The 16286-nt window shown below is 40.1% G+C and overlaps 1 protein-coding gene across 3 annotated transcripts; it reads left to right on the forward strand.

Annotated features, from left to right (window-relative positions):
* The first annotated feature begins 61 nt into the window (after positions 1–61).
* GOLGA1 (golgin A1) lies at positions 62–16036 on the forward strand. 3 transcript variants are annotated; one of them, XM_015879455.2, is made up of 23 exons: positions 62–180; positions 487–798; positions 1559–1649; positions 2323–2397; positions 2891–2988; positions 3342–3374; positions 4094–4222; positions 4508–4677; positions 5044–5155; positions 5263–5358; positions 5561–5686; positions 6364–6459; positions 6920–7015; positions 7254–7406; positions 7609–7704; positions 8076–8165; positions 9343–9445; positions 10325–10482; positions 10947–11105; positions 11630–11689; positions 12480–12650; positions 13204–13290; positions 13568–16036. In XM_015879455.2, exons 2-23 carry the CDS (start codon positions 664–666, stop codon positions 13646–13648), a joined length of 2415 nt encoding a protein of 804 aa, XP_015734941.1. In that variant the 5' UTR covers positions 62–180; positions 487–663; the 3' UTR covers positions 13649–16036. The 3 variants fall into 3 exon arrangements, with proteins under 3 accessions (XP_015734941.1, XP_015734942.1, XP_032303966.1); XM_015879456.2 differs by lacking the exon at positions 2323–2397; XM_032448075.1 differs by lacking the exons at positions 13204–13290; positions 13568–16036 and adding an exon at positions 12880–13195.
* Positions 16037–16286: the final 250 nt, after the last annotated feature.

Consider the following 16286-nt stretch of genomic DNA (forward strand, 5'->3'; position numbering starts at 1 on the left):
TGTGCCGCCTCTTGCACTGCCGCGGGACGGGGGGGCGGGGCGGGCACGTTGCGCATGCGTACCGGACGGCGGCGCTTCCGCCCGCGCGGCACTTCCGGGTCAGCGCCGGAGGCGACGGCGGCGTCGCGGGGTCCGGGCGGCGGCGGACGAGACGAGGCCGGGCCAGGCCGCGGGACGGCGGTGAGGGCGCGGGCTGTACTGCAGCGGGTTGTATTGCAACGGGCCGTATTGCACCCGGGGACCGCGGCCGTCTCCGAACAGGCGGCAGCTGCCGGGAACGGGCCGCCCGAGCTCGCCCTGTCGTTGGTGGCGCCGCGCTGCCCCGGGGCCGGGCCCAATTCTGGGGTGGGGGCACCGGAGGGTCCGTGCGGTGCGGCGGGGTCGTAGCGGGCTGTGAGGGGTTGTAAAGTACCTAAAAAAGCGTGTAGTTATCTCTAATGGGGGTGGACGTCTTCAGCATGGAAGCCTTATCGCCTCAATTTACAGGTGTTGTTAGGCCATGGAGGCTGTAATGGAACGAGAAATGCAATAAAGCGGAGTGGATGAAGCACAAAATTAAATCTCAGCTTCTGGAAGCTGTAAGCAGAGCATCGATGCGTTAGATATATCACAGGCACCGGCTTTTTGAAGCACCCGGCACTGCCAGTGCTACGGAGTAGTAAAATGTTTGCGAAACTGAAGAAGAAGATCGCAGAAGAGGCAGCTATTGCTCCCAGGCCCGGGGGGGCGGCCAGGATCCCACGATCCATCAGCAAAGAGTCCATCACCTCCGTGGGAGCGGACTCGGGAGATGACTTTGTGAGTTCTGCCTTACTCTGAGTTTGGGTTCTTAAGCCACGTTTGTGTCGCTGCTTTCCAGGATCCATTTTAGGTGTGCTGTGTGAGCTGAGAGTGCCCTGTGGTACCTCTGTAGGTGTATGTCTTAATATGCAGATGAATCAGTAGCTTGAGTCAGTTTAAATACCAAAGGGAAAATATTGTTCTGTTTACCATCAGAGTTACTTGTTTACCCATGTAAACATTAGTTACAAAGCTGTCTCAATAGAGAACATCATTCAGCACGTGTAGGACGTTGAATAAATGTTGAGTGAACAAGTAGTATGTGAGATGCCTAGTAGTGAAATTAATTTCTGAAGCGGTAAGAAAGCAGGAATTCCAAACTCAAAAACTTGGTATTCATTTAACTGTTCTTAATGCAGATTTTATACAGCTAGAAAGCCATAGAGAGTCCTGTGTCATTTATGCTTTGGATTTAACTTGGAATGACTGTTGAGTTCATTCCACATAAAGATTGTTGCTCTTTTTTCCTAGTTTCTAATTTGTCCAGAAGGCTTTTTCTCTGACCCGTCCCTTCTGAGCCTGGCATCGTTAGAGCCTGATTTCCTTTTTCCCCCAGCCATTCTGTTGTGCCACCTTCTTAGTGCTGGGTTAGAACAAACTGCTTTCTGCTGTAGGCAGTTATAAAAGACACTGGGCAGTGTTTATTGTTGTAGAGTTAGTATGTAACAGGATCGTTTTGAGTACATCTCTTTAGTTACATGGTTGTTCTTCTGTCGAGGCTTCTGATGGAAGCAGTTCTAGAGAGGATCTTTCATCCCAGTTGTTCAGAAGAAATGAACAAATAAGAAAACTGGAAGTCAAGTTGTCTGGTACGTGTCTTGATACATGTAAAATTTGATTGCTTAGAAGATAGTTTCCTTTCCACTTCAGTGTTCAGAGTTATGAAAAATGTTTGTTTCATTTTAGAAAGTTAACTTGTAGTATGCCCCTATCATTTTCATCTAGGTAGCATTTCTGCCCCTGTGCTTCAAACAGTCTTTCCCTCTCCACCCCCCTTTTTTATTATTCTATGTATGTGATGATTTGTTTCTCTTAGGATCTAAGACTTCTGATGTTGACAGTAACACAGGTGAAATGAAGAAAGAGGAAAGAATTCAGCATAAAACAGTCGCAAGGCTGTTTTGCTTTCTAGGATAATACCTCGTTCCATAGAGCTGTCAGTAAGGGTTCTGCTCTGACACTCCTTTCCATCCCTGTTGTATGGAGTGGAACTTCTCGTGTAGCTACCAGCACTAGGACAGACCCTCTTGTTTGTACCACTCATTTACCCTACGGACAGTGGAGAGCTACTTGCTTCTGTTCATTGTTACAGTCACCCAAGTTTTCCTCAGCAGAAATGATTTTCTAGTTGAGAAAATCATTGCCATTTTCCACTCATCTTTTGTTTTTTTTTTTCTCCCCCCTCCCCTTTTTTTTCCCCCCCCTGTTTCCTTCCCTAATGTCTGTCCATTCCTGGTCTGTGCTTCTCCCTCCTAACACAAGATTATGCTGATCAGATCCGAAACTTGCAGAAGATAAAAGAGAAGCTTGAAAATGCATTAGAAAAGCATCAAGATTGTACGTATTTATTTTTTAATCTCTCTTATGGTTGAAAATTGCTATGGTTTAAATATACCTGGAAAGAAACAATTTTTACATACAGTTTTTTAAACATTTATTTTCAAACTGTATACATGCAAGCTGCAAAGAAGTAGAACACAGGCTCCTGCCTTGCTAATGATGTAATAACAGCAGTGATGTGCTGGTTGTTGAACAAAGCTCATATTATGCGCTATTTGGCAAATTTGGGGCTAATGTGTAGAAGAGACTTTGCTGAAACGTACGGCTTTGCTGTAGTCCAGCTTAGAACAGGAGACATCTTTTGTTACTTCAGACACTTCTCTCACATGCAGGCAGTGTTATGTGATGAGTGGTGCAGTATTAGTGCTAGAGCTGAGATGGTGCTGAATGCTTGAAGAAGCAGCTCTATAAATATATGGATAACATAGAAATTTCAGAAGCAATTTTAAAATATGGATTTTTAATACAGTTGGTGCTTTTCTGTTGGTAGCTTCTATGAGGAAACTTCAAGAGCAGAATGAAGCCCACCAGGCCAACCGAGCCAAGATGGCTGAAGGAATGGCTTTGGCCTTAGAGAAAAAGGACCAGGTAACGGAGCTTAACAACTGAGCTTTTGTCTGGCTGTGGAGATGTACTCAGAGTACATTAATTAAAGTAGCTTTTCTGTGTTGATGCCATTGTGGTAGACCTTGTTGCCATTTTTATCTTATTTTATTTGAGCAATACTTATGTATATTCAGATAACACAAATTACTCTAGCTTTTATGTATAAAATACTATCTGTTATTTTTATTTTGGTAATAGCTTTTTTCATCATTTCTTCATCTTAATATTTCTGCTATCACTACAGATTCTTTTTATTTTTCTTTTTTCCTTACTTGCTGTACTCAAAAGTCTGCGGCTGGGTTGTGATTTTAATTCTTTCTTTCTTTCTTGTTCAGGAGTGGATGGAAAAATTGAGTCACATTGAAAAGGTAATTAAGCTTTTGATTTGTTTAATGTTTTTGAGCAGTGCCCTGCATATTTTCTGTATCGTAGCTCTGTTGGGCTCTTTCTTTGCTGGTTGATCAGTGAGTAGTCGGAGATCTGCCTTTGTTAGCAGCCCCAGTGTTTCACGAGATATTTCTGGAATTAATGGTCAGTGTGGAAGTGAAGAATGGTGGGTTGCAAGGAGAAACATCTTGGACTTTTCTAAGGTGGAATCAGTTTCCTTAATTATAGATGAGACAGCTGGAATGCAGAAAGACGTGGTGATTTGGACTGAGCTCATTAGCTGGTCATCTGTTTCATAAAAGAAAGGAATCTATTAGGCAGGAATTTTCTTAGTGTAGGATTTCAGCCTTGCAGCCGCTGTTTATAATTAAAAGTTTAAGTACCTCTAATTATGAAGATCTTGAGTGTGCTGCTGTTTGCTGTTGATTATTTAGATAGGTTAAATCTGCCTCGTGAGTTGAGCATGGCAATGAAGGCAGCTTAAGAAAAAGCAAAAACAAAACATTCAAAACTCAGTGATATCCCCCACATTGCCAACTGCAAGTTGAATTAGAGGGAGTTCTGGTCCTATGTATAGCACTGTCACAGAGCCTTGTGGATGCAGGATAGGTTTATTTCCCACAGAATTTAATTGACCTCCCACTGACTTCAAATTAACATATAGATGTTCTTGGATTCCTTTTTTTTGTCTGTTTATCAGGAAAAAAAAATGCTCGAAACGCAGTTACAAGAAATGAGGGAGCAGAGTTTGAACCTTTTTCAAAAGAGAGATGAAATTGATGAACTGGAAGGATTTCAACAGCAGGAAATGGCCAAAGTTAAACACATGGTAACATTACTTTGAATATGACTTTTTTTACTAAAATTGCTGTTGGAACACCCAGTGGAAATACTGCATTAACTTTTGTTTAGCCTTAATGCTTGCATCTAGCTTGATTCCATGTCTATGTCCTATCAGTAGGTACATGCATACAGGATTGCATGGAGTATTTTAACAGAGACTTTTCTGGGAGTTGCTTCACTTAATTTATCTCGTAACTTAATAAGGGAGACAAATAAGAAGACTCTGTCAGTTTTACCAATTCATACTTATTGCTAATGTTCTGGTATTCAGCTTTTGAAAAAGGAAGAATCTCTAAGCAAAGCAGAGCAGGAACTAGAGGCACGCACTCGAGAACTAATCCACACTAAGGAGATGCTTCAGGAAGCAAGCACCGAGTCATCAGGCTTACAGAAAGATCTTCAGGAGTTGCAGGAGCGGTTCTTGGAGCTGGAGGCACAGAGGTATTGGGTGTATTTTCATAAAGAGTGTATTTCTCCTGTATTTTCTGTCCAAATCTGTCTTTTTTGGGAAGTGTTTATATATGCAATGAACTGACTAATTCTAGTATGCTAGCGTGGATGTAAAAGCCACATTGATGTGTCTTTTCAAGCCAGTTGAAGAATAATTGTTTAGGATTTTACAAGCTTGTTTTTCATGAATACTTAACCACTACCTCTTTGGAAAATGTAGAACAAATACGGTGGCTGGCGATCTGGTTGGAAATCTGGTTGATGCTGCTCAGTCCATTTATCCTTTAGCAGATAATTCTGCCAAATGTTATTTTTCTGGAATGCTATGTCACTTTTTTTTCCGTTGTTTTTGTGAAGAGATGAACTGCTGACAGCTGAGAGGAACGCGGAAAATAAGATCACTGCTCTGGAGCTGAGAGAACAGGAGCTACAAACTGTCATTCAGCACCTCTCAGTAGACTTGCAAAATGTAAGTTTCACATTAGGGATTTGATTCAAAGGACCCCATCTACAGAAGCTAGATTACATATCCACTGTGGAATCTTAAGATTCGGAGCAAGAAATTTCTCTTTTTAGGCTCGAGTTGCTGGTTCTGGATGTGAGAAGAGACTGGAAACATTACGGGCAGAGCACGAATCTCTGAAGGTGGAATATGAACAACACAAGCTAAAGGTTAAGTATTTGCAGGTGTATCTGGTGTAAGCATGTACACTTGGGTAATGCATTCTGTGTTTGAAATGTGGTGTCTCTTAAATGTTTTAGCATCCTATTGTCTTTTCATACAGAACTAATAGCACTTCCAAGTCAAACCACAGTGAATTAGATAAAAGTCTGGCAATGAAAGGAGAATCTGTGATTTTTTTTTTTCCCGCAGATGACTTTTGAATTTGCTGAGAGAAGTAAACTTGTTCAACAGTTGCAGGAGAAAGTGTCTTCCTTGGAAAAGAAGTTAGAAAGAAATCTTTCAGGGGATGAACACATACAGGAACTGCTCAAGGAGGTAATTTCATATTTATAGACTGACTAAAAGTGCAATCGTAAGGGATTATTTTAGAATATACATTGCTTACTACACATGGAAACAATATATGATGCAGGCATGTTTGTCTCTTTGGTGGACAAGCTTGTGTGGGTGGCTGCATTGGGCCCATTTATGTACATGCTGCACAGATGTTTGCATTGGTGTTTCTGCACTATTTGTTTAGGCAGTGCATCTGTCAGTTTAGAAGGGAAAGAGCAGTTTTTTTAACATGCCCACAAATACAGAGCAGCTGAAGAATATTATTGGTTAATCCTTATGGAGAACAGTGCACTATTTCTTGGTATTCATCTTCTATAATCATGATTCCCAAAGCATTGGGGTGGGAATGGGAAGCTGATTTGCGCATATGTGTATAAGCAGAACGTTGCATATTCAACACTTGAGCCTCAGAATTGTTATGAAACAGTTGAGAACGTGAAGATATTTGCTTCTTGTTAGTGTTCTTTTCACTACTTGATCTTTTTCCAGAGCTGATGCTCCTGTTTTAGAGTTACCTTGGAGCAATGTTTTCCTGTCTGGATCAGAAAAAACTGTTCAAGTTTAGTATTGTATGATTAATGAAATTCAAAGAAACATCTTAATTAAAATCTCTTTGTCCATCCTACCCTCTGTTCTTAACCCAATATAATCTTCAGAAAGCGTCTCTTGAGCAGAAACTAGATGAAACCAGTCAACAGATGTTAACAGACAGAATGCATCATGCTAATGCTGTGAACCAGTTAGAAACGCAGGTGAGTTGTTTTTTTTCCCCCCCCCTACAAATTCCTAACTATTTCCAGCCTCTTTACACCCAGTAGCTCTTACTGTCACTACGTTTGTGTTTTTGCTATGTTATGCTATGTGTCCCGTTTAGTTTTCAAAGGAAGGTTTAATTGAGTGGCTCAGGTCGTCTCTCCACCTACAGAGATGGGGAGGTGTCTAGAGGTTCTAAAGTTAAGACTTTTTGTGCTGATGTTTTGTACTGTAAGAAATAAGTAGCTAAATTAGAAGCATTGCTGCTCAAGGTCTGCAACAATAAAGAGTATTTAAAGGAAGCAGCACATGTCAAGTAGACATTCCCTCTGAACTATGTAGTTTCACATTTTAATGTTTACCTGCCCAGTTGTGTCATTCTGTGTTCTATATGTTGTTTTCCTTTTTAGTAATGTAGATGTCAGTGGATAAGGAAGTTAATGTGCGGTTATATTTTAGAATAGAGAACTGGAACAGAAACTACAGATTGCAACAGAAGCATTGAAAACAAGCAAAGAGGCAGCTTGTGAGCAGGATCTGGAGATCAAGAAGTTGGTGAGTATGCTGTCTTATGTTTGTGGGACCAATAGCAAGCCAGTATTTCAGCATTTGTTACTCAATTGTTTTGTTACTGTTTGTCTCCTAAACTAGTAGTGTTTGTATGTGAGCTCCTGGCACTGCTACCAAATAAACAGAGTTGCTAATGTTGGAGTGTATGTGATGTGCAAATACATCCAATTCTTATTAGAGCTTAAAATATCATTTTTTAACTTTGTGTTCATTTCCTTGTAAGCAAATGGATCTAGGAAATGAAAGAAGTAAACTACAGCAGCAGGTTTTAAGTGAGAAACATCAGTATGAACAGAAGGTTTCTGAGCTAGAGTCTCGAATTGCTGCTCTTCAAACAGCTTGGGAGTCTGACAAAACAGCTGCTCAGCACAAGATAGTAAGTACAGAAATAGTCTTCACAGAATGATTTTAACAAAGCTGATGGACCTTGCATGTTGTCTGAATGTGCTTACTTAGAGTTCCCAGCATTGTAGTGGGAGATCTAATGCTTTGAAAAACTAAATATGAATTGAATGTATTTGTTTACACAAAGCATTGGAACACTTGTACCTAGTACTTAAGCAGTCTTTATTTTACAGAGCCAACTGGAAAAGGAAAATGAAAATCTTAATGGAAGCAGAGAAGAGTATGAGAGTTCTTTAAAAAAACAAGAATCTGTAGTGAACAAGCTAAAGGTAAGTGTTTAATTAGTCGGTGATACTGGTTAAGTATTGAGCCTAATCTGAGAAACATTTACTGGTAAAGTGTGTTATGTTCTCAGTACTCGGGAATCACATTATGTTCAGGTTCTATGTGCTTAGAGTTGTAAATCATCATTTGTACTCAGTAGAAATACTTCTGAAAAGCATTACAAATGTGTGATCCTTTCCTGAAGCAGAATGTTTGAGTCTGTCTAAAAATACATTACCTTATCGTCAGGTGTGAAGGGCTTTTAAATCCTGTTTGCAGTAACAAAGACATAATAGTCCCAATATCGAATAGTTAGGTAGAACTTGGACAGGTTGTAGTTCTCTCAAGTAATTTCTAAATTACTTTTGGTTTGCAGGAAGAATTGATCAGCAGAGAGACTGTCAATACTGAAATTGCCAACACCTTGAAAGAAACAGAAAAACAAAAGGACAAATTGCAGCAGCAGGTTGGTTAATATCAGCAATCTAAAATACGTACAGGCACTCCAACATTCCAGAGATCAGATGAGCCTTGGAATTATGTTCCTGAGTATTATGATAATTAGTGAAATCATCTTCAGTATGGAAGATAGACTTGGCTCCCTCAGTAATCGTAAAGGGATCTAATCAATTTATGTGAGTTAAATCAACACAAGAATACAAATCCAATACAAAAATACAAGTACGGCTGGCTGCAAAGAGAGATACTCTTTTTGTTGGTAGTTTAGTAGGCTGAAGGATTATGGCAGGTTGTGGTAGTTGAGTATAAACTGAGAGGAAGAACAGTTGGTAGTGAATGAAGACATTTGCTCAGAATGAGGATGATTGGTGTTCCAGGCCTCTTTAGTTTGTAGGATATGTAGTGCTGGTGGGCCAGCCTTCCTGAGGTGTTCACTAGTTTGTACTTTGATTTCTATAAAAACAAACAAAAAACAAGGACAACAACCACAGCACCAAACACAACTACGAAGATATCCATCCTGTTGTGTTCCTTTCAGTGTTTATAATCACATCTTTGTTCCTCTGAAGCACAGCAGTTCAAAAATCCTAAATTTCCTAATAGAAAGGAGTTTGTATCCAAAAACTGAATACAGATATGGGTAACCTTATTTTGTTCTTCTGTTTTGTTAAAACCAGCATAGTGAATGATGTGAGCATTTGTTTTCTTTAACTGGGAACTGCCATCTAAGCAAATTTGACTGAATTTAGTTCCGTCTTTTAGTATCTGCATTATTCTGGAGCTGTTGTGTGTGCTTCCTTGTTTGCTTCAGCTGTGGGAAGGGCTACCAGATTTGCACAGTCGTTGTCTTACAGCTGCCACCTGCTGGCTATGAAGCAATCTGTACTTGTGGTACAGATTTATCAGAAGCTGAAGTGTGTTTTAGCTCTGGCAGTTCATTTACTAAAGTGCTTTCTAATGAGACCAACACTACGTAGTGATGCCTTCTGTGAACATCCATACTGTACTACCTAGCACATAGCTCAGGCAGCCCTTGTTTTGTTGTAGATACCATCTACTGCCTTCCACTCATGTAAGAATTCTTCAGTTCTTGACACAAAAAAAAAATCTGGAATATGTTGAAATCTTTCCATGGCCTCTTCTAGTTGTATATCCTTAATTTTGTTTGTTTGTCTGCTTTAAAGGTTTCACATTTGGCTTCTTCAATAAAGGAGAAAGACCAGCTTATTGATGAAAACTCTGGTATGCTTCTAAAACAGAAGGAAGAACTAAGCCAACTCAGCCGAGGTTAGATAAAACAAATCTACTGTATTCCAGACAGCTTTAACTGAACACAGTCTCTAGTTGTGGTGTCACTTATGTGTAGATGGAAATAAGAGAAATCTAGAATTATTACCATATTTAATCTATTTTAATTTTGAAAGTCCTCTGTCATTTGATGTCAGTCTTTTTCTTTCTAAACAAACAACAACAAAACCCACCTTCTTAAAATCAGTGTTTTGCAGTGTTTTAATACAAGATAACAAATCTTACTGTACTTTCTGTTGCTGAACATATTATGCAAAACACAGGTAATAAAGAACTGATGCAGTTCAAAAACTGCTTCTTTGTACCACTTTAAAAACTGCACTTGCTTAAAAGACATAAGTTACATTTTTAAATTTGTAAGGTGATTTTCCACAGTTACACTTAAAAAATGAAATGCAGTCATCTTCATTCTGTTCCCAACACCTCTGTGTTCCTATTGTGTTGCCCTTACCTAGAAAGGCACCCAAAGTGTAACCTCCTGCTACACCATTCTGTGACTGGCTGGCAGCATCTGTCGGTGCCATTGCTGTATGTGCCTGCAGCCCCAGGTGCTCCTGTGCAATAAGAGCACAAGTCACATGGTGTCTTCAGTCAGGTGGAGGTTTGTGTTCATTTAGAAGAGGTATAATTGCTAATTGTGCTTTTAAGTATTAAAATCACTCTGACGTTTGAAGAGATAGATTGCTCCTATGCAAAAATATGCATGTGAGCTTGGGTGGTTTAAATTCCGGGTCTTTGTTATAGAGCAAAGCAAAAAGGTCAGGATTTACTGTTGCACTAAGTTCTGTCTAAGAAAAATAATGAGAAAATCTCATTTGATTCAGTAGATTTGTACTAAGCAAGTTTTTTCATCCTTAGATCATGAAGCTGCACTCCTGCAAATACATCTGTTACAATCTGAAATAGAGGCATGTAATAACCAGGCACTGGAGAAAGAAGAAACAGCAAGAAAGGAAATAGAAGAATTGAAGTTACAGATACAGGAGTTCCTATTGGCCAGAGAACATGAGAAAAACGTGAGAGCCGATTACAAAGCTACTCTATTTACACTTCTCAGGAAAATAAGTAGGTGTGCAGGAGATCCCACTTCTGGTACGCCTTGGTGATATGCCATTATTTGTTGTTCCCCATCTTCTGCAAGAAAGCTGTGTGCTGTCACAACTGTGACTAGTTTGTGAAAGACACCAATTTATTTTATTTCACTTATAAAATGTCTTGAGGGGATTAAAGGAGGCAGAGACCCAAAAGCACCAAAAAGCACACACCACTGAGTGATGTGGAATGGATTATCAGTACTGCTTTCTGGTTTACAAAACAAGCAATGGGTCACAGTGAAAAAAGAACCAGAACCACCGCTATCCTCCCACTCCCACACACCAAAACAGACATACAAAAGCAATTAAGTTTTGCTTTCTCCCTGAAGACTGTTAATGGGCTGCAAATATCATACCTCTGCAATTTGCTGTTTTCATTTGTGTAGGTTTCAGAACTAGAAGAATCAGCAAGAGACTTGGATGAGCACTTACATCTTCCAGAAAATCGTGTGATAGAACAGAATGGAGAGGTAACAGCTACAGATGTCATTCAACTTCAGAAGGATAACAGAGAGCTGGAACAGCAAGTTGTTGAGAAAAACAAGGTAAACTAAAAAGCAGGAGTTTCTGTTGCAGTTAGGAAGCCTAATAATAGGTACCAAAGCTTTAGAAAGGCCTGAACAGGCTTACAATCTTGAGAGATCCAATCTGAATCCAGCGTTCTATGAGTGTTTCCCCAGCCTGGACTGTAAAAGCAGTAGTGAATGGAAATTGCAGCCAGAATTGCAGAGAAATCTCTGTGACACTTTCTGCTTCTGCTCCTTACCTATTCTGGAGAAAAGAAGCACCAGATGACACCAGTTACAGCTTTCCTGCTTCCCTTTTGTTTGAATTTGATTAATTTCTATCATGTTGTCACACTGAAGCCCAAGTTTCCTATTGCACACCTGCTAACATTGGCAGTTAGAATTGTGAGTTGTCCAGATTGCTTCTTTGGAGCTTTCAGTTTCTTTAATGAATGCTTTATTCTTTACATTCATTCACCTTGTTTTCTCTTCAGATACTTCTGTGTCAACGTGTGCCCGAACACTGAATGCTGTATTAATGCCATCTTTTGCTCTGCTTACAGATGATAAAGCAGCTACAGCAAAGAATGACAGAACTGAAAAAAACTCTCCAGAAGGAGTTGGTAAGTGTTCGGTTTCTCAGTCTCCCCAGCTGGCATTTGCTGAAAGGTACTTACAGTAGAAATTCCAAAGACTTGATTGCAAGCCTCAGTTTGTTTGTTTATTTACTAGGAATGCTCACAGTTTCGTTGTGATTGCAGACAAATCTGTGCACCCTTAATATAAGGAAATATGTCATTCTGGGTCTGTATTTACTTTATAGGTGATGTGTTGGGTAGCCATCACTATTCAGATACTGCAACACTGGATTTCAGCTAGGGACTTGTATCTGGTAGTGTCTGGTTTTAAATGTTTCCATATATTGGATGACTGAGATTTGTGGTTGCTTCTCGGCTGTCATTCAGCTAAAATTCAGCCACAGGAGGAAGCTCTTCTTAAAATAGTTTCCCTCTCCAATAGAAAGTCCCTGTATTGTAAACATTTTCAAAGAGGGTTTAAAATATTCAAATTTTGTGATGTTTGGTTTTTTTGCCTGAACTTGAGAATTGCATTCTGTGTATTTGAAAAGCACAGAACAGGTGAAAGAACAATAATCAGATGTCAGTTTCTAGCCTGGAGCCAATTCTCCTGGTTTGGATCTTACAGATGTAACTGACAGCAATTAAGATCTCTCTAGGGAGGTGTAAAGATACACTCCTCTGCTGTCATCACCTGAAGAATGAGAAGCTTATCCTACTGATGCCCTGGTTGTACCCGTCTCGTGGGTACAAATGCTCTGTGTATTTGGTATCTCAGACCCAGATTTTCTCCCAGCATCAAACTGACACAACTGATTTTTCTTTTTTTCTTTAGAAAATAAGGCCGGACAGTGAGGTACCCGAAGTACGTGAAAAAACAAATTCTGAAGTGCCTAATGCTTCTGTGACTGTCACAAACAACTCTGATTTAAATGACTCGAGGGAGATAAACTTTGAGTACCTTAAACATGTTGTATTAAAATTCATGTCCTGTCGGGAGTCTGAGGTAAAGAATCCTGGGAAGATGGGTTGGGTATGCTTGTCTTCTAAGTCTCTCTGTCTTTAGAAACTGGCAACTGGTACTTCCATGCCAGCTCAGTAGTTCTGCATATAAAAAGTAATTGATGCAGCACAATAAAGCAAAACAGCAGCATGTTTGGGAGCACAGATCATTAGGAACTAAATGAAAGGTGGGAGTGAGTTATGTCTAGAAGTTAAAGACATGAAGCTTCGAGGCATTCCCTCTGTACTAATCTAAAAAGCATATGGAGTATATGAGGTTATAGTAGCTGTGTACATAAGAAAGATAGCAAGAGAAACCAGAAAGGATATAAAGCACACGCTGTTGAGGTAATACTTATAAGAGATAATTCCTTGTGCATTTGGAGCTCCTTTATATTCCCCAAGTAATAGGGCATAGTGGAAGGTTTTACTGTTCTGCTCTTTGCAGTTTTAACTGAAAAGTCTGTGACTGAGCCTGCAGAAAAACTGTCACACTGTAGTCCAGAACACAGAGGCTGAGAGCATCACAAGCAGTAAGACACTGTGGTCTCTTGCAGGCATTCCATCTTATTAAGGCTGTGTCTGTGTTACTGAATTTTTCCCAAGAGGAAGAAAATATGCTTAAAGAAACCCTGGAGTACAAGGTAAGGATTTTCTTGCACCTGTAGCCTATAACTGGTCTTGCAGCAAAAGATGTGAATGCTCTCAGATGGTGGGAGATGCTGAAAAGTAGCTGTTCCTTCTGGATTTGATCATGTGAAACCGTTTTCCTTTTCACAATCTGAAGTCTGCAGAGTTCTGTTTTCTAAATAGTTTCTACCTCATGTTGGAGTGATGCATACATAACATATTTTTGTTCCAGTCTCCAGCTTCTTAAAAGTGTGAACCTCGCATGATGTGTATTGTGCTTTCCTGTCCTAGATGTCGTGGTTTGGGTCAAAGCCATCTCCCAAAGGCAGTATCCGGCCCTCTATCTCGAGCCCAAGGACACTGTGGTCTTAAGGGACCCTGGAAACAGGCAGTCAGCATCCAGCCACGGTTTTTTTTCTGTGAAAAGAACACTGAACACCATTTCAGGTGTGTCTTAATCACTGTCATTGCAGTATTTTGTACAAGAACTTTGACACTGTTTACAAAAGTAATGCTGTGCAAGGAGGAACTTTCACTACAAACTGACACCTCTTGAGGGCTGGGATCAGGGACCTTTGTCTCAGCGGTCTCTCAATGGAAGTCAGCTCCTTGTGCTCACCAGACCTGTTATCTTGGCACCAAAGGGTAACGTTAACCTCACTAACATGGGTACTGGCAGTTCAAGCTTCTAACAGGTGCATCTGTTGTGATGGTGATTCCAGCTTAAGTTAGGGAGTGTGAGGGTTGGATCACTCCAGGCAAGTGAAGCTTCCTTGTCTCATTGTGGAAAGCAGTGGGGAAAAAAATGTTGGCATTACTGTACTGAATTTGTGACAGTTTGAAACGACTTTCGAAGGACAGGAGCAGGAGCTTTTACCAAAAAAGGAATTTGCCTTGCCTTGTTATACTGACATAACTAATAGTCTGCATCTTTTCATATCACTGTGTAATATAAGGTGCATATATCCTGGCCTGCAGTCTTGAAGGCTGCATGTTGATCGTGATTATTTAATTTGAGAGCACAACTTTAGAGTTGTCCGATTTTACTTTTCTTAAAGAAAAAGCCTATTTAAAATGGTCTTAATTATAGTACCTAATTACTCAGTCGCCTTTAAAATGAATCAGTTGGGCTGTACCGTAGGTTGTTAGCACTGGGAAGAAGGGATAGGAAACCATTTTAAATTTTTAAAACTGAATTCCAGGTATTGTAAATGTACACTGCAAATAACTGCAAGTAACTGCAAATACTTTTATAAGAAAAAAGAAAAAAGGTTAAAAAAAATGATATAGGTATATATATATATACATTGAAAGAGCGTGAATAATATTGGTACTAAGCACTTTGGGCTTTCTTCTTACAAGTCTGCTAGCAACAAAATTTCATAACCGGTATCTTTTGTTGTGGCTTTGTGTAGTTCAGATACTGCTGCTTATAAACTGTTCTGAGCGTGTAGTGGGCTGCGAACTGTATCCTAACTACATGAGAAAAGACCACGGCTTAGGAGGTTTTTGGTTTCTAGGGCAAAATTCAACTCTTAACAAATTAGTCTTGGTTCTGGCAGCTTGTTTTCTTCTGCCTTAAGAAAAGGGGACTGAGCTGACACAGATGGGAAGCACAGTTTTGCCCTTCAGTTTTAACAGCACCACAAAATCTATCTGGGTATAGGAAGCAGCAATCAGGCTTCTTATAACTTGAATATATGTCTATATATAAGAAATATGATGAACAAGCTGCTATTCTGGTAATTCTCTTACAATGAGGTTTGTGTTACTAACAAAGATTTTTATTAAGTATATTTAATAAAATTCTACCTGTCGTGTAGTGGAGACGTGGTCATGTTCAGAGCTCTGACAGCTTTGCTGACAGGGGACATGAGTGACCTTGGTGGTGGTGGCAGGTGAGATACAGTGTTAGATTTACAGCACGGCAGCTGCTGTGAAAAGATGGAAGTATTTTACACGAGGCCAGTCACCAGAGCAGCAGACATGCTGCAGGTCTGTCCCCTTCTGGACTGGACCCATTTTTGTTAAGCAGCTGTACCCAAGATGTAGCTACTCACAGTAGCTGTTGCCTTGGCATGTTTCTTTTAAGAGCTAGGATCTACTTAAATACATTCAGTAAAACCAGCAGGACTCTCATATACTAAAACTTGATCCATGGCGCTTAACCATATAGAATAGGGAAGTTTATGGGAAGAGTAGAACTCCAATAGGAAAACAGACGATCAAAAAGTAGATTTCTGTACTGAAACAAAGCAGGGCAGGACAGCCCTGCACATCAGGAGGGTCTTTAGAATATCTCCTTGCGCTGCTTCTGTGTGACTGGAGGGACAGGATTCTGGCAGGTCTCACTGCTGCAGCTGAATGACAGCTTCAGTTGCACCTGATTTGAACAGTTTCTGCTGTACAGTAATGAATGCAGTACAGGCAGCCTGCAAGAAGTGATACACAAACTTTAGATTATATATCGACTAACGCAACCAGGTTAGGATCCCAAAACTCATTAACTTAACAAACGAGTTGTCAAGTGTTGAATTTTCTTCAGCTGTCAGAGCAAGAATGGTGTGTGTGTGTATGTATATATGTACATATATATTAAAAAAAGCTAATGCACTTTCCCTTGTATAAAAACAGTGGTATACACAATCCTTTCTATGGCTGTTGAATTTCTTTCCTTCTATGCTGTAAATATGGATTGTATTTATGAAACACTATGAAATTTGTGGTGCAATACATTTTGGATTAAAACTCTAATCTTGATTTCTTTCTCAGTCTTTGTGGTCTTGATTGTGTCCACTGGGATGCTATGGCTGTTTGAAGCAGTTGTAAAGCATTGAGGCAAAACTTGACCCGTGTTAAGATTGTGCTGATGTGAAATTAAGGCCTGTTTCTCAGGGAATGAGTCAGGGTGCTTCTGCCTCCTGAAATCATCTCTAGGGACAGCTGCTGCTTGTGCTCTTAGCAGGTGCTAAATACAGACTGGCTGGATTACAGCCTCCCTTGGCAGCTG

Source organism: Coturnix japonica, chromosome 17 (genome assembly GCF_001577835.2).
Source record: "Coturnix japonica isolate 7356 chromosome 17, Coturnix japonica 2.1, whole genome shotgun sequence".
Classification (NCBI taxonomy): Eukaryota; Metazoa; Chordata; class Aves; order Galliformes; family Phasianidae; genus Coturnix; species Coturnix japonica.